The following is a 23314-nucleotide window of genomic DNA, read 5'->3' as shown; positions in this document are numbered from 1 at the left end:
TCTCGCGTTTCTCAACCGACTCTCCCACGGTGCGATCCCGTGGGAACGATTTAATTGGTCTAAGAAACGAGTGCTCATTCTGCTGACCGGCCTGCGACCTCGGCTTCAATGATACCACCTTATCTTCTTTCGACTTACCCTCCTCTCCTCGAACTAATAGTTTAACCCCCCTCCCCCGATGTCGAAGATCATAAAATGAACGCTCGTCAAGCTCAACCCTTATCGCGATTTAAAGAGGAATGAATTGTGCGTTTAACATATGGGTTGTAGGTTTTATAAATGCTGGAATTAATGAAAGATGGATTCATGTTAAATTTACTAGTTATTTGGTATTGTTAATATCTCAAAGCATTCATCCATCTACCCGAAGGATCGCCCTTTGAACCCGCCGTATATTCGAGAGGACGATCACGTTCGACACGTGACAAGGATGTCGAGGATCCACTAGCAACGCGTTTCGCATACTTTCTCACGTGTTCCCGGGGAACACGAATCATTCCCACAGGCTTATAGAAAGCGTGAGATAGTTTGTTTCTGGAAGCGTACGCGACGCGACGACTGTGCGAGATCTGGTTCGTTCGGTGGTAGTAGGTTTTCGGACATGGAAAAACATTCAATCGCCACTGTTCTAACGTCTCTTCCACGATCCTTGGCGAAAACTTCCCACGGGACATCGTTCCCAGAGCTTCCTGGTCGACTCTCCGACTCTCCGACTCTCCGTTTATTCCCATGGTCGTGAGAATTCGAACGACTTCAGGGGAAACGGATTCCCAGATCGACTAGGAGAGCAGACCAGCCGAGCTGGTAGATCCTGATACCGATTTACCCCTTGCACGCTTTTCTCGCTCGATCGGCCATCTACCATGCTGGTAACATTATCTCTGAAAGAAACGTGAACATCATTAGGCGTGACAAAGAAAAATCTTGTAACAAAAAAGATAGGTGTCTTGTTTCGTATAGAGAAAATGATTAAGCCTAGAGTAGTACTCGGCAGTCAAAGGGTTAAAATAAAAATCTGTTGATCGACCAACAGCCCTTTGATAGTCACCTGATCCAGAAATCACTGAATTCAGCCCCAAGTTGAAGATCTTCTCACGGTTCGCTTAGCAGAACGGCTCGACGAGCCGCCGAAATCTCATTATTTTTTGTTTTTGCGTGCCATGGGAAAGTCGCAGTTATGCGTATCGAATGCCGAAACTGTTCAAGTGTAGCCGTACTCTTCTCACGTTTTTGAAATCCTCTCGGCACCAAGAGAAAAGGAACCGCGCTGAATCTAATTTCACTTTTATGGGCCTCTATTTCAACCGCATCCCATTTTCTCACGTGAGAAACTATTAAACCGCCATCCAGACGAAATTAATAGCTTTCTGATGGAAACCTGTTGGCAAGGTTACTTTGAACGTCTCGAGTAAAAGAGAGTGTCGAAGGTTGGAAGAAATCTGGAAAATTTATTAAATTTCGCTCCTCTTTTAATGGTTTCATGTTTTCTTAATTTCAAAGAAAATTAATAGGAAGATATAGATTAGGTATTGAAAAGGCAATATTTTAAATGAAACATTAATTTACTTAAATAAGAAAAAAAATGATTCTCTTTGAAATTGTTATGTCATCTAAACTTTTGAATGACAGGATTGGTGTTGTATAGAGGGTAAGAGAGGTTAGGGTTGATCTAAGCGACGTGTTTAGAATCATCCGGCGAACATGTTGAAGTGGTAGATCTCCTAAACCAGTCGTGCTCGCACTAGAAATGGCCTTGAACTTCGCAAGGCCATTCTGAACCTGTCAGACGAGCCTACTTACTACCTGCGGCTATACAGTGGCATTAACGGCTTCCCAACTCATTTACTACCATTACTCGGCACTTGCTACGACCACTTCATTCATGAATCCTTATGAGTATGTACAGGTTGGTCCAAAGTTCATAGCAGAAATGTAGTGAATTTTATACGAATGACACTTTATTTCAGTCTTATTGATAATCCAAACCTATTTATCTATGCTTCCTATTAAATCCATAAACTTCTGGCACCTTAAATCACTTTAGTAAACAAGTTTATCTTTCAAGTTTTTATTAATCAGCAAATAAAAATGATAAAAGTGAGGCAGGATGATTGAATTAGAAACGTGCCGATCGAACATTGGTCTCACGAACTTGGTTTGGGAACCGTCTGCTTTCACACCGCTTATACGGTGGGAACAAGGAATACCATGGCGTCGTACGCTGGGTATGGGAAACATCGATGATTCCCAGGCGATGGGAATACGTGCGGGACGTGAACCGGGCACGTAAACGCACTTCGTCGCCGCTTGGGTATTTAACAACCTTGGTACACCCTTATTCATCGGCTTATCGATCAAATTTCAACATGAAAATAATTGCCGATCTTTGATAAGAGTAGATAGGCGTTATGTAAATTTATCGAAAGTAGTGCCAAAAGATTAGGCAACTCGATACATGTTTACATTCTTGTCCCCTGTTACACTTTAACCGAATGAGCCACTTGTCTAAGCGACCGAAGACGACGTCTTAACCCACTTTCGAGTTTCGTCACCTCTACGTCTTCCATACTTTCCTGTCAGTTTACTTATTAATTTAGATTATGTCGTGCAAGAGCTAATTGCATTAGAATGGTGAACGATTTCAACCTAAAATCGAGATACCGAGGTCATTGAAGTGATAGTGTTCTTTATATGTATAATCCAAAATTTATCTATAACAATTACCTACTAATTTATCTATTTATTAAATAATGAATACATTTATAAATATTAGAAGTATCATTCATAGAGATTTGACTTAGAAATTAAATTAACTAAATGTATCTACATATATACCAACCTATTATATTGCTATAAGAGGATAAAAATTATGTGCTGCAGGTGTAAATAAAATAAAAAGTAAGAAGAAAAGAATTCAGTAGGGTCAGGTATCGAAGGAAACAGGTCCGGTTACCTAAAATCCGAGGATGGGTCGGGCAGGGAACCCGAAACACAACACCCATCGCCCTGCTGCTCTCCTAATAAAGTGATACAGTTTATTGGACTTCTTCAGATCGGAATGTAGCGAGAATGACACGATTATTTATAATAATAAAAACAAGCACCTGCCGTTCTACTGGCACCTGTCCCATTATCATTGACCAGAAATCATTTAAGAGACGATAAATGAGTGCGATCAAGCACGTGCTACTTTGGCACGTGGGCGTCCCTTGGTCTTTCTTCATGGTTCTGACTACCACGAACCAACTGTATTTTTATGCTACGCTGGTAGACTCGCTATGTCTGACCGACAAGTGCCAGTTTCGCTGCAGAAAAAAAATGAACAGATTCGAGATTATTTTAATTAAATTAATTAAGTTACACAAATGTATCCGGAAATAGAATCTATTATTTTCAGTGAAATGGGTATATGTAAGCGACACGTTGTCAAACGTTTATTTTCTTCGACAAACCAGTGGAAATGAACTTGAAATACAATACAATTGACGTCATTTAACGGTGTCCATCGTTTACGTAAGCGAAGTATCGAACAAAACTGTATTGATTTTCTTTTAGAAAATTTCTCAAGTCATTAATATGTAGAAATTATTCTATATTCAACGCTAAATGATCCTCCATTTAGTGCATAAATGTTAAATACGAAATAAAACGGACGTAAGAATTGAAGAGACCATCTTTGCGGTGCCTAAAACGCCTCGAGAAGCATGCATCCTCCTAGGAAATTCTACAAACCTGGTAGGCCTGAAAGGCAGGTCCATTTTTTCTCGGCTCGCCGAAAATTATTATCCATAGGCAGCTCGCTCTCCCCTCCAGAGATCCTCGTCGACGGGAAAACACGATCGGTTTGTTGCTTTCCTATTACCAGATGGTATTTAACTCGCCCATGGCAGGTCACGTGGGTGAACCTGTTCGGAATTATCCATCCGATGACGCTCGCATCCTGTCGTTTACATTCTAGTTACCTAATCGAAAAATAGCCGCATTATCGATCTTCGCCGATCGAGTTTATCCTTTTAATTAAAGATGCAACGCGCTACACTTCCGGTTAATCTATACTGGCCTGGTGCATGCTTCTTGTTAATATACGTACATGAGACAATCGAACGTGTTATGAATGTAAGTTTCATAATCGACTGAAGTGATTTATTTATGGCTTTAATTATTGATTCGATAGTTTGTTTTTAAAATTTTAGAAAACACGCTTGTTTCTTTATTGCTAATTCTTTTTGAATGATTGAAAGAGTGGTTTTAAGTTAATTTAGTAATTGTTAAGTTAGGAATTTAAACAGAGTAAATGCATCTGAAGATCAAATCAATATTTAAGGGTAGATTTATTTAAAATCGTAGGGCAGATCAAACCCTACAGAGTTCCACTGGTATCATGTTTGCCTGCTCTGAAAACCAACCAAATTTAGACCGTACAAAGGGAAAGGGCTCGAAGGAAACCCGTACGAAGGAGTAGGGGAGACAGTGTAAACCACTTTCGCTCCCATCTTCCTTCGAGGTAGACATTGGGCAAGTGGTCAACGGTTATCTGTGTCAGACCCAGTAACTGCTGCTCGCCTGATCAATGGTCAAACGAAAACATTTGTCAGACGGTGAAGAAAACTATTCTTCGCTGACCCCTCGTGTAATTTATTTATTTCTCGACGATGGAATCTGATGTATTTTAAACAAAATACATGAAAATAATAAGAATGATTATTCTAACAATGTTTATTGTTTTGTTACAGGTCGTCAGTTGACGGTGTTCAATTACCAATCGACCATTCAAGTCGGTGGTCGATGGAATCGCAACAAAGGAAGAGTGGAGAGGCCATTTTTAGGAATAATTGCCGGTCTCGTTGTGAACGGTGCACGAATTTTGGAATTAGCTGCCGCAAAGGATGGAAGAATTACTACCAGAGGCGACGTTCAATTACTTCCGGTTGGAAGCCTTTTGGATCGGGCAGCTCCGTTACAGAGAATGCAACAAGTAATTAAAGCTAAGACTATTTGTCCATTGTTCGATGGTTATACATATATTCAATGTATTAAATGGTTAACTATTTCATTTATACAAAGAGATTGAAAATTCAAATTTTTATTCAGATTCTAGATTCAACTAACACCATAAATTTTCATATCTTTTTTTCATTCAGACGCCTGCGTCCGGTTTTCCGGGTGTTATGGACGATCTCATATTTTCTGGCGCCGGAAGTGGTTGCGTCGCCGACGACGAGGACGTAGAATGCACTCCGATCTATGAGCCTGGTTCCGGTAAGTGTAAGTAACATTTTCAAAGGGCGTAAGTAATTCCTTCTGCACGTCTCCTCGCGGAGGAATTTCTTGCACCTATTTTCACGTCTCGCACGTATGGTTATTTTACGTGCACGTTGTGTGAACGTATTTCAAAAATCATTTTGAATTAATTAATTTAAAAAAAATATTTATTACGTGATTAACAAATTAATTGATTAGAAGAATTGCATCGGATTAATTCTCGATATATATTTTATTTACGAAATAGATGTGTTACAATCGCATGAAAAATATTAAAAGAACAATAGTAATAATAATTATCGTTACATGGCCATAGTAAACGTATATCTATATCTCACTGTCGCGACATGCTGCATATAAATATAGCCAAACATTTTCATAAAATAAACCACCCTGAAAGTTATACCATTCGATAGTTCTTCTGAAATTATATAAAAATTGTCTTTACAGTTTTACGATTGGACCAAGAATTTCTGAGTTATTCGCGAATAAATGGTTTCTCGCTAGTAGTCGGTTTACTAGTCAGTTCGTATATAAAGCCGCGAGCTGCAGTATACCGTTGTGTAGTATGAAAGGAGAGACGTTTAGCACTCCCCTAGACAAGGATGGAAACACATATAAATTGGTAAGGCACTGCCGTCCATGACGGCTCTTACCACATTTTTTTCGATAAACAAAATAAATAATAATTAACTTTTATACTATTTAATACACTACATTATTAATAAGAAATCATATTTATTGACGAATAACTGATTATATTTGATACATTGAATGCTTTAAATGTCAATCGTGACTGACATTACAAATTTAATAATAAAAGTATTTTAAATAGTAGCTAGTGTAAAATAATATTTAGTGTAAGAACAGGGAACACAAGCACGCACGACGATTGGGTTGGGTTCGCATATCGCGTATCGCATATCGCATATCGCATATCGCATGGCATGCCACCTTTTCGTCTTCATGTTTACCCAGTTGTATCTTCGATTCATTTGCATATTTAGGATGATCCTTGGCGCCCCTCCTTTCACCTAACCATCGACCTCCTCGCTTTCTCTGACAGCCGGTTTAGAAATCTTCTCCGGCTGACTAAAAACCAAATTAGGAGGATCCCTTTAATAAACTAATACGCGGGACTAAAGCGAACTATCATCGAGTAGCTATTTTGGGTAGATGATGTTTTATAAAAATAAATAGTGATTTAGAGAAAATACAAAATTCTTTAAATTTTAAATTTTATTACTTACTTATGAAAAAAAGTTATTATTTTTTGTTACATATATAACAAATTTCAATATTAAAAATAGAGTAATACTTATTACATTTCATTTTTCATTTTTCATTTTTCATTTTTCGTTTTATATTCTAATAAAAGTACTTTACACACCGTTACTTAAAGTGAAAAAGAATCTTAGCATTAGTGGATTAAAGACACATCCGGGAATGGTTAATTGAAAAGCAAACATTGGTTGCATTCCCTTCGAAGAGGAGCAGCGGGTTGATATCATTCGGTGGTGGAAAATGCACCAATCAAACGCGCATTCTATCTCCATTATCGGCGGTAGATGGGCCAGCGTGTTGGTGGTAACCGCATTTTCGTTTCCCGTTACAAGCGATGACGCAAATCGTGCCCCTGGAAACCATGCAATCATACGGAAATTATGCACACCACGCAATTTGAATAATCACGATCCTCTGTCTGTTCGCAGACGACATAATAACGCCAGTTTACGTCGCCCCGACGAGGTCGCCGACGACCTACAGACCGAAACATCACAAGGAAAACATCCAAGAACGTCCTTCGTGCGACGACGAGGAGGACTGCGGAGAAGGATCCGGCGAGCCCGTCACCACCGAGGAAATCTTCGTCACTTCAGCAACTGGTTCGTTTCTCTTTAACTTTTTCTTTTTTTCATCGCACCCGATCTTGATGTGTTCCACCAGCGAACACGCCACCCGTCGTATTGATCTTCCCCGGGGGAACGGAACGCTTTATTCTCGTTCACTTCCTACTAACAAGTGTAAGTGCACACACCGCCTTCATACGGTTCCAGTATTTTCAACACTTGTACGACTTTTTCTTTTTCTTCGATCAACATAACCCTTTAATTGTAACGCTTTTTTAAAAAGAAATTATTCTCGATATTCAATTATAATATGATTGGTTGCTCTAATGCACCTAACCAGGCATATCCAGCATAGCTAGAATTCTTTTAGGGATAGCCATGGCCCCTAGTAGCTTTATTAAAAGTGTCGAATTTTAATATTCTTTAATTCCTTTTATTTATCATTTCAAAATATGAAATTTTATTCATAGTAGTTCTATTAACTTTTAATAACCCTCGTTATATTTTTATTGTTAGTATAATAATTTAAAAAATGCATCCTCATTTGGACGTGCTATTTTTAAAGAGACCACACGCTTCGATCGACAAATCCTCCTCGGCTAATGAACTTACCCGGTAGACATATTGTAACTAGTTCAACCCCAAATCGATGGTGAACATCATAAAGCAAGGTTTATACACCTCGCGTGTTCTATTAGAATAACACAGACTTCTTTGTAGGTATTTGATAAATTTTTATCAAGCCTTGATGATATTACAAAATTATCTGTAATATCCTAATTATATTCCTAAAGAAAGAACAAAACAACTGAATCGTCGTCGCGTTTCTATTCGGTAATAACGTTACAGCATTATGTTAATTCAATTATACTCTCACTCCTTTCGGCGACAATCTTTCCAGCCGCACGCTATAGCAATGTTTAGCAACGATAGGGTAAAACGCACGTTTCTGGAAGCGAGAAAACACAGCTCCCTTCTCCGTCGCTGCTCGCAACGTGGCTACCCACGCACGCGTGAATATCGCCGGCCTACGCACGCGTAAATATTGTCGGTAGCACGTTACTGGAAGCACCTCGTCCCCTGTAGCCAATCGTATATAGGTAATTGCAGCAGCCGGTTGACGCTTGATTATTTTTCCCTTTTTCTTCGAGCAGATTCCAGTTCAGTGGCGTACACGACAGCCCGCGAGTACACGACCAGCCACATCAGCACGCAAACGTCTCCAGGCTCGCCGTCCACATCGACCCGGGACATCGTCACCGTTTCTCTCCAGTACAATGTGTCAACCACAGACCTCGAAACCAGCCACGCCAGGTGAGTTTGTCAGTTTCGCTCGGACACCCCGCGGTGACGTTGAATATTTACTGCTCACCGCCTGCCTCTTGTTACCCTCGTGTACCCTCTTTCACTTCCGTCTAGAGTGCCGCTCAATCGACATAATTATTCTTCTCTCTTAACTTCATTCTTCTCTATACTTACGTCCGCTTTAGTGGTTGTTTAGGTTGATGGTAGTTAATTGTGAGAAGGTAATGTAGGGGGATGTTTATTTTCTTTGAAAAAGTTTTACTTTATTTTATATGTAGAAATTTAAATAATTGAAAGTATTCGTTTTCAGTTTGTTGTTAAATTTCTAACTCTTTTACGAGTAGTTTCATGGTTGTTAAAATCCGGCTTAATTATACAAAACAACCATTGGATTTCTTTTAATCTCATAATGAGGTTAAAGTTTGAATTGAAATCCAACATTAATTTTCCCAATATGTTCACCGATTTAAATAGGAATTAAACGTTTTAATGATTTTAATTCCTGTTGTCAGAATCGTGCATTTCAATTTGTATCCTTTAACGATTTTATAATTTTATGGTGAACTCTGCTATTGATTTTAGAAATTAATACTTTAAATACGAGGGGATTAAAAATAACTTCAGTGATTATTCAATGATTGACAGAAGAACTAAGAATAATAATCGTTAATTAATTCAGTCTACTGTGTAAATTTACTGTGTAATTTAATTACTGGTTGAATTAATCGATCTGAAATTATTTCTACCTCATTATTTCATTTTATTTTTAAATAAATATGATAATATTTAAATTATTATTACACATATTGATAAAATATTACGGGTAAAATGTTAGTTTTTTAATTATCGCAATAAAAGATTTTGAATAGTCTTAATAGACGAATTCATTAATCCTTTTAGCCCCACCGGGGGGGGGGGGATGGAGAGTTAGCGATTCAAATTCTATTTCATTTACTATTCCATTGGAAAATTCTCTAAATGACCTTTTAACAATTACAGTAGCGTCGTGACGCCGAGATCGACGAGCGTAACAACTCAGACGACCACCACAGAGATGACGGACCCGCCACCGCCACCGCCACCCCCAATGTATCCTCCGATGCCTACACCGCCAAAGAACAACAACAACAATAAAAGGATAACATCAGAGGCAGCGGAGAACGCTGCTCTGATAATAGGTATCATAGCCGCGGCGTTGATCGCGATCGTTCTCATCATTTTGATCATCCTCAAGTTCAAGAATCGTCCGGAAACCAGCTACAAGGTGGACGAGACGAAGAACTTCTGTCAAGATCCAAACGCGGCACTGCTGGGTGCGACCTGTTCCGGGCAACCGTTCAACGGTGCCCTGAAAAACGGCGCGAACGGTAGCAAAACCAACAAGAAACGAGAACTGGTAGATATCAAAGAGTGGTACGTGTAGAGATGGCCGGTCTTTGAGGTGCGCGTTTCGCACGCGTTCTTGAACCTCGTGCCAGGTGTCCAGATATAAATACTCGACGAACCAGTGTGAGTCTCGCTTAGGTCCTTCGTCGGTGCTGTGTTAGTAATTCCTGTCGGACCCGTTAATGGTGTTGCTCGCGGACTAATGGTCTGCTCCGGGAACAGTGAAACGCGGCTTCCGTTTCCTCATGAATTATGGAGAACGGTTGTCGCTAGATCAAAGTGATTCTTCTTTGAGATTGAGCATATCCGATACCCTCGACGGAAGAGATAAGGTTGAAAAGAGACGATGTTAGGTATTGGGTATGGTTGAGACAAAACTGTCCGGAAATAGGTATGATTATGTGCTGCGTTGCGATATTCGGAAACGCAAACCGGGACGCGTAATGTCCCGTTTTGCCCCCGTAACTGATGCGCATCAAACGAAGATAAATGGGACTCTTCGACGCTCCGGTTTATTTCCAGCACTTTTCCGACGCGACCTCGTAGGCGACGAAATCTAAATCCTCGAAATACGGTCGCATCCTCCTGAAGAGGCGTCGCGAGATCGTCAACTCTCGCAATCAAGTGAAATCAAACTTCTTCCTTGTTATTATCTATTGTTAGTTGTGTATTATATTCATTGTATATGAAAGATTTATTATCTTCTTTAGGTCACGTCGTCGCTGAATCTTTCTTCTAAATACAGTAAACTTTAGTTATCTTGCCGGGAGCGGGACTGTAGGGGCGGAAAATGGAATTGGCAATATATAAAGAAAGCGTTCGCATTTGTCGTATGTGGTAATATAGTGAGAGGCTATATAGCAAGTGGCAACGTAACGTCGTTTACTGTATACATACGAGCCGCGCCGTATTTCGAGGATCAAACGTGCTTTCGTTGAAACATTTTTGCATAGTCCAATTATATGCGCGTAAGAAAGTGTTGGAACTAACAATAAGGACGAAAGTATCACACGAATGATGATCCTATCTAGCGTTTAATGAAATCATTGTTGTATAGAAGAAAATGAAATTCCCCCAAAGAAATGACACACACATACACACACACACACACACACACACACACACAGAAATAAATATACATACGCGATATTTATCGATTACGTTACGCGTGTAAATTGTTTATTAAATTATAGATTTTATTAACACAACATGGAGGAGAATTAAGTGTACATGTTACGTGGGTGCATGGTGGAGCGTGAAAGAGAGTCCGTGAGCGAACTGGATATGTGACACGTCGGTGTTATTTATTAATCTTAAGGTATAACACGTTCACGTGGAACGTGAGGTAAGGATAATTAAACCCGATGAACGCTGTCGAGTAGTGACACGTAGACATACGCAGAGATGCTTACACGTATACACAGGATGTGAAACGCAAGTATTGCCAAAATGAAACGAGCTACCTTTGACCGGTACTTAACCCTTTCACGCCTCTGTAATTCTATTCGATTCTGTGTTTTGTTCGAGGTTTCATTTTGGAGAAAATCGAGTTTGAAGATTGATCAATTTTACTGTATACGTACGAAATAAGACACACCGGGTGCCCCAGGTTTTTCTCAACAAAATACAGAAGCTTGTTTTATAGGTAATAAACATTTTGTTATGAACAATTAAACAAAACTTTCAATTTTTATACATTGTATATGGGGAGTTGTAATATAATAGATATAGATCTATGGTCATACAAAATTCCCAGAAACTTCAAAGACCATATTTTGAAACGAGTATCATTACCAACTAATAGTGAATAAGCACAATCAAACTTTCATTTATTATCCAATTTTTACATAATGAATTTTGTTACCAAAAATCTGGGACACCGCCATTTTTTGTATGAATATCTAAAAGTAAAAAAATTACAATTACAACGTTAGTCGTCGAAGGAAAGGGTGTAAAGGGTTAATTATACCGGCGAATATCCGAAGCTGTTTTTTTATAGCTCCGTCTTCTACCTATTACGAAATTGTCTGGAGGCTTCCTTCAAATTTTGAAACAAGGATAAGCTTGCATCCAACAGAGCTTCCTCTAAACCCGACGAATACAATTGTTATATATTTTCGTATCACTCTGCTCGATGTATCCTCTGATTTCCAACGAGAGTCAAAATTAATGCTGATTTTCTTCGCACGTATCTTATTTTATCTTAATTACACTTTTATATTTTAGTACCATTTCTAAGATTAATTTCAACAAAACTAAAAATTAATATTAATGCTTTTAACACTTAAGTACTTAAATACTTTAAAGTATCATACGAAACAATGCTCCCATCGAATTAATTGTTTACAAAAATCCCATAATTTTCATCTTGTAAACAATAATTTATTAATGTTAAACATATCAGATACGCATGGCGAAGAACAGCACTGATTTAGACAGAATATCAGTTGAATATCAAAATTGTACGCGTGTCTGCCTAGGTTAGAATCTTCTTATTGTTATCACTATTCCAATGATTGTTGCAATGGAAATCAGTCCTTAAATTTTCTTCGAAGCAAATACTCTTATAGCTTTCATTCTTGTTAAAAGAATAAGGAGACTTATACATATATAAATTTATGGACAGCTGTGATTTTATTCAAATCTTCATATATAAATTCTTCATCTTCAAAGAATTATAAGCTTGCAAATATTTTATAATATGCTTAGAATTCGGTATTCCTCGAACTATCTATTTTTATGAACGTTTTCTATAAAAATTGGGGAAGAAATTTGAAAAAGAGGATAAGTTGAACATAAGTTAAAATTGATATAGCGTACGAAGGGTGAGACAAATTTTAGGAGATGATTCTGGAGGTGAAAATAAAACGAAAATCAAGAATGACAAAATAACGTTCACGGCTTTGTTCTTTAGTTATTAATATTGAAAAATATTAGTGAAAAGCGCCTGAAACCGGCAATCTGTTGTACAGCAGCGACGATTGAATGTCGTATCAGAAGGGGCGTGTACAGTCACAGCCAACAATCGTTAAATATTGGAAGCTCGCCAAGTGGGATTTTAGTACTTATTGGATGTGACTGTATTTTGATTCCCAAAATCATCTCTTAAAATTTGTCCCACCTATTGTCGAACATCCTGTATAAGTTGTGTATTACAAATAGAAAAGGTAGATTAGAGATAAACTTCGAGGAACACCATGCGTAAATTCTTCAAAGAACTCGTAAAAAGTTTCTGCAAAATTCTCGTATCCGATTTTGCTTCTCGTCATTAATTACAGAAAGTCTGACTCGAGACACAGGGCTCGCTAACGAGCGGATTCGTTCCTCGTAATCGTTGCAATTCGCGACTCTACGTAACTTTTATCACCGTTAGTTCGATTAACACTTAAAAATGATCAAAGATAATGGTTCAATTGCCGAAATTACCGACTCGAACGAACCTCACCAGACACGCCGATGAAAATACTATCAGACTCGAATTAATACTTATATCACTTTACCCGTCGTTCGAGCTTCTCTATCTTGAAATTTAATAAGAAATTCTTCCCTCTTTAATGTACGCTTCGATGGAATTCGAATAGCTTTCTATAGAAAATTAAATACTTAAATGCGCAGATCAATTACAGGATGAAAAATATTAGGAGGAAAAAGAATCGTTTCGAAGTACCGGCTCTCAGGGAAGCATAATTAAAGCGATTCAATCAATGAAAATTTCGTTAAGTCTGAACGATCTAACACGCATATCAGAATAAAAACTATTCGACGATCTCGTTATGACCAATGGAAGAAATCGACGAAACGACGTTACAAAGAAGAGATTATGATCGTGTGGTGTTCAAAGGTCACAAACGAAATGAGACAAAGGAATTCTTCAACAAAAATTACGACAAAGGAAGACGTGTGAAAATTTTTTTTTTTTTTCCTTTCCAAATGTATCGAACTCTGTATTCTTAATCGCACAAGAGCTTGATGGATCCACACGTAGAGTTTCGCCGATTAAAATTGATGCCACGAGTGTTCGTCTCCAGGCGACTTTTTCGCTTTGTTTTCTCCTCGTTTTTCTATCGATCACTAGTTATTATAATTACACACCGACGCTTCAAATGAAAATAAATGGCACAATAATCTATGATCCTGGATTTTGAAGTCTTCATCCATCGAGAATCATTCGTAGGCTATAAAAGGATAAGTCGATGTGGATTTTTTGTAATATTTACGTAACTAAAGTTGAGCGGGCAGTCTTAACGATATCGCTGTACACACGATTCTGTTTAATATACGCCCTATGAAAAATCAGTGAAGTATTAGAAACGGTTTTGCAATTGTAAAATCGATGAAAGTAAAAAATTGGTATTCGTTAAGAAACCTTTGTCGTTTGTCTGCGTAGGAGAAAAAATGAAACATCTTTTAGTGTAACACTTGCTTAATCAAAGTCTAGTTATTAAATATTGATATTTATTTTTCATATATACTTGCATTTCGTGTGATGTCATTAAACACTGTTGATTGACTTTTAAAAATATTGAATTAATTCCTCTTCAATGGATAGAGAAGAGCCAGGAATTATTCTTTTTTTTGTTTTGGAAATTAATTTTGCAACCCCAATTTATCCTATATTTCTTGTGTTTCTTGAAACAATGTCCAAAAAATATTCAACCTTTTTTATACTATTTTTATTTTCCAAAATAAAGAAAAGTAAAAAAAGTTATGCTGGAAATACAAAAAGTGTTCAAAACGAAAGTTAAATAGGGTACAAAAATAATTCTCTCCAATATTAAGTGGAATATTAAAATAATTGTCTAAAATCTTCCAGGAAAAAATTAAATGAAATATAATAATTTTCCCTTTCGATTCTCCACCAAAGTGTCTATAAAATCTCATATCTGTTAAGAAGAAATAATATCAAATTTTCTTATTTATATCTACCCTCTTACTAACACGTACATTATTGGTCCCGCGATATCGCATGCAAATTGGAATTAATGTGAAGACCCAAAAAAACAAATAACATTTTTCAAGAATATAAAAATAATTGATGAATAATTTTTCCAACTCGATGGGTGACAACGAACGAATATTATAAAAAAGAAACACGTGTTTACCTATTTTTATCCAAACGAGAAACGTGAACATATTGTTATCACTGCCCTCCAAACTCTCTATCTGCATATCCTTCGATGTACTGACGACTAATGTTTACACTAAATTAATTAACTTTTAAATACGATATCTTACCGAGCAAAAATGTTACTCTACTAATTAACGTAACGCATTAAATCTTGAACTTAAGTGTGTCGCGGGTAACATCCTACCAAAAACTAAACTATGTACATACATACATACATATACATATACGTAGTGCGGCAACGGAGAAAGTGTTAGCGAAAAGAAAACGAAAAATCAGAAAATAGAAGAAACCAAGTAACGTAAGTGTGTATGAACGTGTACAGGCGAAAAACAGAAAGTCGATTAATACACAGAGAAAAAATGAAAAGAATAGGAAAATAAGCTCACACAATTGTATCTAGAAGTTGCTATAGCTAGATGGAATTATATTTTACATTGTACAGTCTATACGTATGGACGCACTAAAACCTATTAAATTAATAGATAGTAAAAACATGTTTGTGAAAAAAACGGAGATGGAAGGAAAGCGAATAAAAAAGCTGAAACGGTGTTAGCAATAAACCTTTTGTGGAACTCTAGGATCGACAGCTAATCGCGGATATTTTTGTTCTTTAATACGCTGTTTCTCGATTTTTACATCTATGTATATTGGAGATATACAGGTATTTGAAATGTCGGCTTCGGGTTGGGTCGGAAGATGTCGGGCAGTTTCGGATGGCTACCTAAATATGTCGACCTCGAATCGCGTTCAGGTCGGGTAGGCTCGGGTCGGGTCGGGTCGGGTCGTATCGGAAGAGGTCGGATAGATTTGAACGGATAGCCGATTTATTGGGTTACCCTATTATAGGAATCGAACCCGTCTGATTTCTTCCGAGTCAATCCGACCGACAAGATACTCGACACACTCGATTATCCGCACACTCTTAATATACATATATGTATACGTGTGTGTACGTATACTTGAATTCGAGCGCGTATATCGAAAAAATGATAAGAAAAAGAAAATGTAACCTGTCATGATAAGAAAACCGATCAAATTGATTTAACTCGATGCATTTTTAATGAACGGGATACGAATTTCGCTCTATTACATGCGAAATATGAAATACGAGTGTAGTATAAAAAAGTGATGCATTTAGATTTTTTATACGTCAAAGCGGAACCTCCTATGCCGTTTCGTTAGAATTCCGAATTAATAAACGCGCAAGTCTTCGATACCATACAACACGATCCACGCAAACAATTCGCAATTTCTTTGATTTTATTCGCATAGCATTTTATGTCATACAGGACATGAGTGGAAGGAACCAGAAATAAAATTTAAATAAAGTGAAAGAATGAAAATACGTTGTACAACATACACACATAATACACACACACCTACGCATACAGATGCATACAATAAGTAATATGGTAGTGCGCGCACAGACACGCATTACAAAATATCTTGAACAATTGGAAACATGTAAATACATAGACATAATGTCGTAATTACAAAATTATATGAATAAAGTATTGAAAATGTATATGAAACTTTATCTCTATCTTCCTAGATAATTGTAATTTAATCCTTATCCAACTTTCTGCATATCGTCGGGGTGTTAGGGACCCCGATGCATCGGTGGCGCTTTCTGAATATTGCCCCCGAGCAATGCACTTTGTCATCCTGATGTTGTTAATAAAGTTACAGAATTACTTTTATCTTGAAACTTCTATCTTTATTATTTAAAATACTAGTGGAACTCTTCATCCCTACATTCCCTTCAGCCCTATATTCTTTTCATCCCTACATTCCTTACATCTCTTTATCCCTTACATCCCGACATTCCTTACATCTCTTCATCCCTTACATCGCTGCATTCTTTTCATCCCTACATTCCTCACATATCTTCATCCCTTACATCGCTGCATTCTTTTCATCCCTACATTCCTTACATTCCTGCCTTCTTTATATCCCAACATCCCTTACATCTCTTGGTCCCTTACATCCCTTGGTCCCTTACATCCCGACATTTCTTACATCCCTTCATTCCTTACATCGCTGCATTCTTTTCATCCCTACATTCCTTACATCTCTGCATTCCTCACATTCCTGCCTTCTTTATATCCCAACATCCCTTACATGCCTGTATCCTTTACATCCTTGTATCATTTATATTCCTGCATTCCATACATCCCAGTACCTCCCTGAAATTGAGTTTGATTTTATACAAATTTAGTTCCTTTTTTTGAATCCAGATGGCGCTGATTCGACGTCGAATCAGCGCCATCTGGATTCAAAAAAAGGAACTAAACCATGTCGAAATTTTGGCCCTCTAGCGGGAAAAATTTGAACTAAAATTTCGACGTCGAATCAGCGCCATCTGGTTTCAGAAAAAGGAACTAAACCTTGCCCAAATTTTGGCCCTCTAGCGGGAAAAATGTAAACCAAAATTTCGACGTCGAATCAGCGCCATCTGGTTTCAAAAAAGGGAACTAAACCTTGCACAAATTTTGGCCCTCTAGCGGGAAAAATGCGAACTAAAATTTCGACGTCGAATCAGCGCCATCTGGTTTCAGAAAAAGGAACTAAACCTTGCCCAAATTTTGGCCCTCTAGCGGGAAAAATGTGAACTAAAATTTCGACGTCGAATCAGCGCCCTCTGGTGGCGAAAAAAGGTACTAACTTACCTTTACTTACCTTTACTTACCTTTATTCGATGCAGTCTTTATAATATATTTATTATAAGAGATGCAGAGATGTAAAGAGTGTAGGGATGAGAAGAATGTAGGTATGAAAGGAACGTAGGGATGGAAAGAATGTAGGGATGAAAAAAATGTAGGGATGAAAGGAATGTAGGGATGAAAAGAATGTAGGAATGGAAAGGATGCAGGGATGAAAAGAATGTAGGGATGAAAAGAATGCAGGGATGTAAGGGATGCAGCGATGTAACGGAACGAGCGATGTAAAGGAAACCCGTAGGGGTCCGGGGCAGGGGCCCCGGTCTCCACTGCAGCCGGCCTAAGGAGTGCCGGCATCGGGTGTGGCCCCCGATGTCAGCGGAGTTTGGCACATGGCGGCGGGTCAAAGGACCCCCCTCTCCTGCCCTAGTGCAGGCCACCGTGGTGGTTTTAGTGGGTAAAAATCCCACACTACCTTCGGCCCCTCCCCAGGGGGGCTGAAGGTGTCTTTCTGAAGATTTCCACCACGTTAAAGAAAAAAAAAAAAAAAAAAAAGAATGGGTATTTACGGGTTGCAGGAATGTAAGGATTGCTGTGATGGAAGGAATGCTGCGATGGAAGGAATGCAGGGATGTAAGGGCTACTGAGACGGCCTTGGCCTATAATGAGGGATAAAATTATATAAATAACTGGAAAAAGTAAAATAAATGGGGTCCTCGGCTGGGACCCAGAAGAGAGATATAATCATAAATGTTATCCGATTTGATGAGTTTATTTAATAAGCAAAAAAAAATAAATGAGGTAAATTAAATAAACTCTGGAAAAAACTTAAACTGGTTGTGCCCCCTTCATACGGTCCTGATATTATCCGGGGTGTCAGGGACGCCGAAGCACCAATGACTCCCTTTGCATATCGACATTATGGTATCTGGGGTCCTCAGGCACCCAGAATCCAATTATGGGGTCCTCGGGCACCCAGAATACAATTTGGGGTCCTCAGGATCCCAGAGTACAGTCTTGGGGTCCTCGGGCACCCAGAATACATTCTTGGGGTCCTCCGGCACCCAGAATACAATTTGGGGTCCTCCGGCACCCAGAATACATCCTTGGGGTCCTCGGGCACCTAGAATACATCCTTGGGGTCCTCGGGCACCCAGAATACATCCTTGGGGTCCTCGGGCACCCAGAATACAATTTGGGGTCCTCAGGATCCCAGAATCCAATTTTGGGGTCCTCAGGATCCCAGAATCCAATTTTGGGGTCCTCAGGATCCCAGAATCCAATTTGGGGTCCTCGGGCACCCAGAATACATCCTTGGGGTCCTCGGGCACCCAGAATACATCCTTGGGGTCCTCGGGCACCCAGAATACAATTTGGGGTCCTCAGGATCCCAGAATGCAATTTTGGGGTCCTCAGGATCCCAGAATCCAATTTGGGGTCCTTAGGATCCCAGAATACAGTTTTGGGGTTCTCAGGAACCCGAAGCAAGTAGCGAAATATAAGAACGAAAAACGAACAAATCGTGAAACTCACTTGTTCGGGGTAGTGATGGGTTTGACCGGATCTAGCGAAATATAAGAACGAAAAACGAACAAATCGTGAAACAGACTTGTTTGAGGTAGTGATGGGTACGACCCGATCTGTATCCAATGCGCACTACAACTATTTATTATAAAACAAAGTTGTGAATAATTAAAAATTTATTCACTCACAAACGATTTACAAACGAAATACACTAGGAAAAATTAAAAATAATCATATATTATTCCTTCCGGCTAGCTTCATGTAGGTGAAGCATTCGGGGTACCGAGGACCCCGATTCATTGGTGGCGCTTTCTAATATCTTGGGGTGTTAGGAACCCCGAGGCAAGAGGACGCTCTTGGTATACCGACAGTATGGTATCTGGGGTATCAGGGCACCCATTATTAAAATGTGCAACCCATAGACTTTCTATAGATAAATTGAAACCTCTGTAACTTTTGGTTGGAGAGAAATTCAAAAATATCCTGAACTTTCACAAATGATTTATAACTCAGAAAAACAGTTAATTAAGCTATATTTTAAAGCCACATTTTTACAAATTATATATTTTACACTTGTTGTAGGTACAATAATAATGACGGAATAGTGTGATTTATTTTATATGTTTATTTATACAATAATCATTATAATAAATTATATATATAATATATATATTTATATTATGCATGTGTAGTGATAATATATATTGCATAGAAATAATGTTTGACACGATTTTGGCGAACAGATTGGCTAAGTTTATGCCTTGTGACTCACACAATTAATTGCAACTAATACTCACCACACTCTTGCTATCTTTTGATTAAAATCACCACCGAGCCTCTATATTTTAATTTTGGACTTTGCTTTTCTTTCACTCATCGGTAAGAATGTGTGTCTTATTAAAAAGTAGCAAACCTTTGCATTTACCAGTTTATAAAAGCCATCATTTAACAAACTAATAATATAAAAATGTATGTACAATGTATAATGAAATATTTGAAAAACAAACTGTACATATATATAATAAATAATATGTTTTTGTTAACAACAAATTGTTTCTATAATCAACAGTAATTCATTCCATTTTTTTTTCAACACAATTTTTGAATGTAAATAATATAAATCCATATAAATAATTTCATTACTCTAAAAACTGAAGTTATCTAAATTAAAATTTGTAACATATACTTTTGCTACTTATTAATATACACGGCATCTAGCTTGTCCTAATATTATATTTCTTAATAATCTTATCTAGAAGAATGTCTGTCTCACATTGAATTATTTAATTCATTAATCATAAAGTATATGCAATAAGTAAAACTCTTAAATCCGAGGCAGTAATTCTATACACATACACTGATCTTTTTCTTAAGAGGTTGAAATACCTAAACAACAGTTTTACTTTTAACAGACACACAGTCACTCTTAGTGTCATTGAGCTGATCTTAGTACATCTAGTCGGTTTTTGAAATCTATTTCGTTACAATCGTAATGTTTAAACAAAATGTATCTATGGGAGAAGTGATTTCACTATGATACGGGCCACCTATGTGAGATGACTATTAAAAAATTCTGTGAACGTGCGAGGAAACACTGCTTGTTATGTGTATTCTTATAAATGACATAAAAGGAGAAATTTACTTTCAATGTACAAAACACAAGTTAAACATTTACATGCTTCAAACGCAACTGCTTTCAGCTGCATTACTGGGATTAAATATTGCTATTCATAAATCTAGAAGATATTGAAAGAAAATTGACGATCATATTTTAGGAACGAATTCCTATTACTACAGAGTATTAATAAATTTCTAAAACATTCCATTTTGGCAGTCTAAAGTATTTCACAATGTTACGATTAAAACAGTTATTATAAGTAATTTAACAAATTCGCAAAACATTTGTTAATAATTCATTGTAAAATTATTTCTATGATATATTTTGAATTCGTGTGTTATATACATGTGATTTCGATGATATAATAATATGTAACTGAAGATTATAATCAAAAAGAATTATATTTCTTACAGAATAAATAGCGAAACGATAACAAGTTAAAAACCTTACGTGTAGATAAAAAATATTCTCTCTTTATAATATACATATATATACATATATGTATATGAATTAAACATAGATTGAGTCGTGACCCCACGTAGAACGATAAATACTACTATATATATATATATATGTATGTATGTATGTATGTATGTATGTAATATATATATATATTACATGCTATGTAAGTAAACAAAAGAGAAAAAAAACATTATAAAATAGGAATTGTACCTTATTAAACTACTCGAAAAAACCGACGCTTCAACGCTTATTTGGCAACGATATTATAGTTCACCTAGATATTTCTCCCTTTATGCCTTTGAGCAAATCTAAATGTTGCACATAGGTATAATATATTTGTATGACGAGATGCATAAATTTGTAAATAAAGAGACACGGTACAAAAAAAAAAGTAAACATAATCACAGCTGAGTTGGCAGGCAGGCGGGCAAACGCAGGCATATTATTGGACAGGCTTGTTCGACGTGTATGGGTTTCATCTTCTTTTTTTTTTATACATGATTTCGTTATTTGGTCGACATTGTTTCAATAGCCTGCTTCGTTGCCCGTTTCATTGACAGATTGAGTCTTAAACATAATCGTTAGTTCCAGGACTCGTTAAGGGTTCCTGAGCCTATTAAATTAAAAACATTATTAAACATCTTCACACTTAATACAGTACAATTAATGAAATTATTTCTTGTAAAATATACAATTTTAATTGCTGCATGATTACCTCTTCTCCAACTGTAGCAGTGGGGAGTGGAAACCTATTTTTCTCAAGACTAAATTGATCTTCTGTAGTTTTTCTGTACACAGGATTATCGAAATTCATACTCGTTACATTACGATGAAGATAATGCCTATAGCATAATACTGCTACGAATGCAAGGAGTAACAATCCTAAGGACGCCACGCCTATCACTATACCAGCAACTAAGCCAGGACCTGTCGACTGAGATGCAAGACCATCCTTTCCTTCTCCATCCGCTGAATGTGCTGGATCTAAAAGAAAATTATTAATCAAAATACCAGAAATAAAAAAAAGAAATAATCAGATTCTTATTTGTTCATTTTAAATAGTTAATAGATGTAAAATACGCCTATTTGTATTATAGTTCCCACGTTATCATTAATATTATGGATAAACGAAAATGAATATTTATAATCTATTGATTGTACAAAATATAAAGTCATGCAATTATACTCACGAATAGTTGTAGTGGTAACGTTGAGTGGTTCAAGTCTCTTGAATGGTTTACTAATTTCTTGCGTTGTAGGTGTTACAGTTGTACTTACTGGATATCCCATATTCATGCAACACCGATGCAAAATAATATAATTAAATAATAAACGTAAGCCAAGGCAATAATTGTATAATGGAAAATAAAAAAAAATTTAACATAAATCATATATTAATATGAAATTAAAATAAAATTTGAAACATGCCCTATTCATAATTCTTACATATGTATATTATTGTATAAGCATTAATTTTTGTCTTACAATAGCATGCATAAATATTTCTGATTTAATTTCATTCTTTTGACTACGTGCATATGGTGCATATGGCTTGTCAAGAATAATTATCATTTATAAAGATATTTTACCTTTTTCCACGCACATTAAACCATCAGGTAACAATCTTAAACCGTCTGGACAGGCGCAACTAAGAAGAGGAGATTTAGAATTAATTCTTGGCGCGGGTAAACATAAATGACTGCAGTGTCCATTCACTGCTTGACACTGGTTCATCCCATCTGGTTGCCTATATGGATGGTACACGTGAACGACCATTGGATGCTGAAAAGTTCGAAGCGACGTGACAGATACCACGGATTTTCCAGTAAATTTATTCGCTTTAAATATCGTTTCTTTGTCCCAGTCGGTCCAGTACACGTAATCCTCAAATGTTGTAATACTGAATGGATGCCTCAATACTTCAGAAGAATAAAGAACCGTTCGTCTACCAGAACCATCATAATTACAGGATCCAATTATATTCAATTTTGCATCTACCCAGTATACCTTCTTGCCTATCAAATCCAGAGTCAGTCCATTTGGCCACTTCACATCATTATCAACAATGACCTGTAAATAACTCCATTTAAGTCTTATTCTAATTTTTAACAAATTGATT

The 23314-nt window shown here is 37.2% G+C and overlaps 2 protein-coding genes and 1 non-coding gene across 21 annotated transcripts in view; 2 read left to right on the top strand and 1 right to left on the bottom strand.

Moving 5' to 3' along the window:
- Nrx-1 (neurexin 1) overlaps window positions 1–13738 on the top strand; it is a 183001-nt gene extending 169263 nt beyond the window's left edge. For 7 of the 8 annotated variants that reach the window (XM_034337131.2, XM_034337129.2, XM_034337128.2 and 4 more), the window contains 5 exons: window positions 4734–4975; window positions 5142–5265; window positions 6975–7148; window positions 8267–8426; window positions 9417–13738. In XM_034337131.2, coding sequence (XP_034193022.2) covers window positions 4734–4975; window positions 5142–5265; window positions 6975–7148; window positions 8267–8426; window positions 9417–9840 — 1124 coding nt within the window. In that variant the 3' untranslated portion in view covers window positions 9841–13738. The remainder of the gene's footprint in view (window positions 1–4733; window positions 4976–5141; window positions 5266–6974; window positions 7149–8266; window positions 8427–9416) is intronic. The other variant, XM_034337130.2, reaches the window with a different exon arrangement.
- LOC117610138 (U6atac minor spliceosomal RNA) lies at window positions 5824–5929 on the top strand. Its single transcript, XR_004582803.1, has one exon. It is a non-coding gene; the product is annotated as a U6atac minor spliceosomal RNA (small nuclear RNA).
- Window positions 13739–20828: 7090 nt separating the features above from the next.
- The window catches only part of LOC117610133 (low-density lipoprotein receptor), a 28607-nt gene continuing 26121 nt past the window's right edge, over window positions 20829–23314 (bottom strand). For 11 of the 12 annotated variants that reach the window (XM_034337156.2, XM_034337155.2, XM_034337166.2 and 8 more), the window contains 4 exons: window positions 22785–23265; window positions 22386–22472; window positions 21911–22179; window positions 20829–21808 (listed from right to left, as the gene is read on the bottom strand). In XM_034337156.2, the coding sequence (XP_034193047.2) occupies window positions 21764–21808; window positions 21911–22179; window positions 22386–22472; window positions 22785–23265 (882 nt within the window). In that variant the 3' untranslated portion in view covers window positions 20829–21763. The remainder of the gene's footprint in view (window positions 21809–21910; window positions 22180–22385; window positions 22473–22784; window positions 23266–23314) is intronic. The other variant, XM_034337160.2, reaches the window with a different exon arrangement.

The sequence above is a fragment of the Osmia lignaria genome, chromosome 12 (assembly GCF_051020975.1).
Source record: "Osmia lignaria lignaria isolate PbOS001 chromosome 12, iyOsmLign1, whole genome shotgun sequence".
NCBI lineage: Eukaryota > Metazoa > Arthropoda > Insecta > Hymenoptera > Megachilidae > Osmia > Osmia lignaria.
Note: the sequence above shows the minus strand (reverse complement) of the source record. Positions and strands in the feature narration are given on the sequence as shown.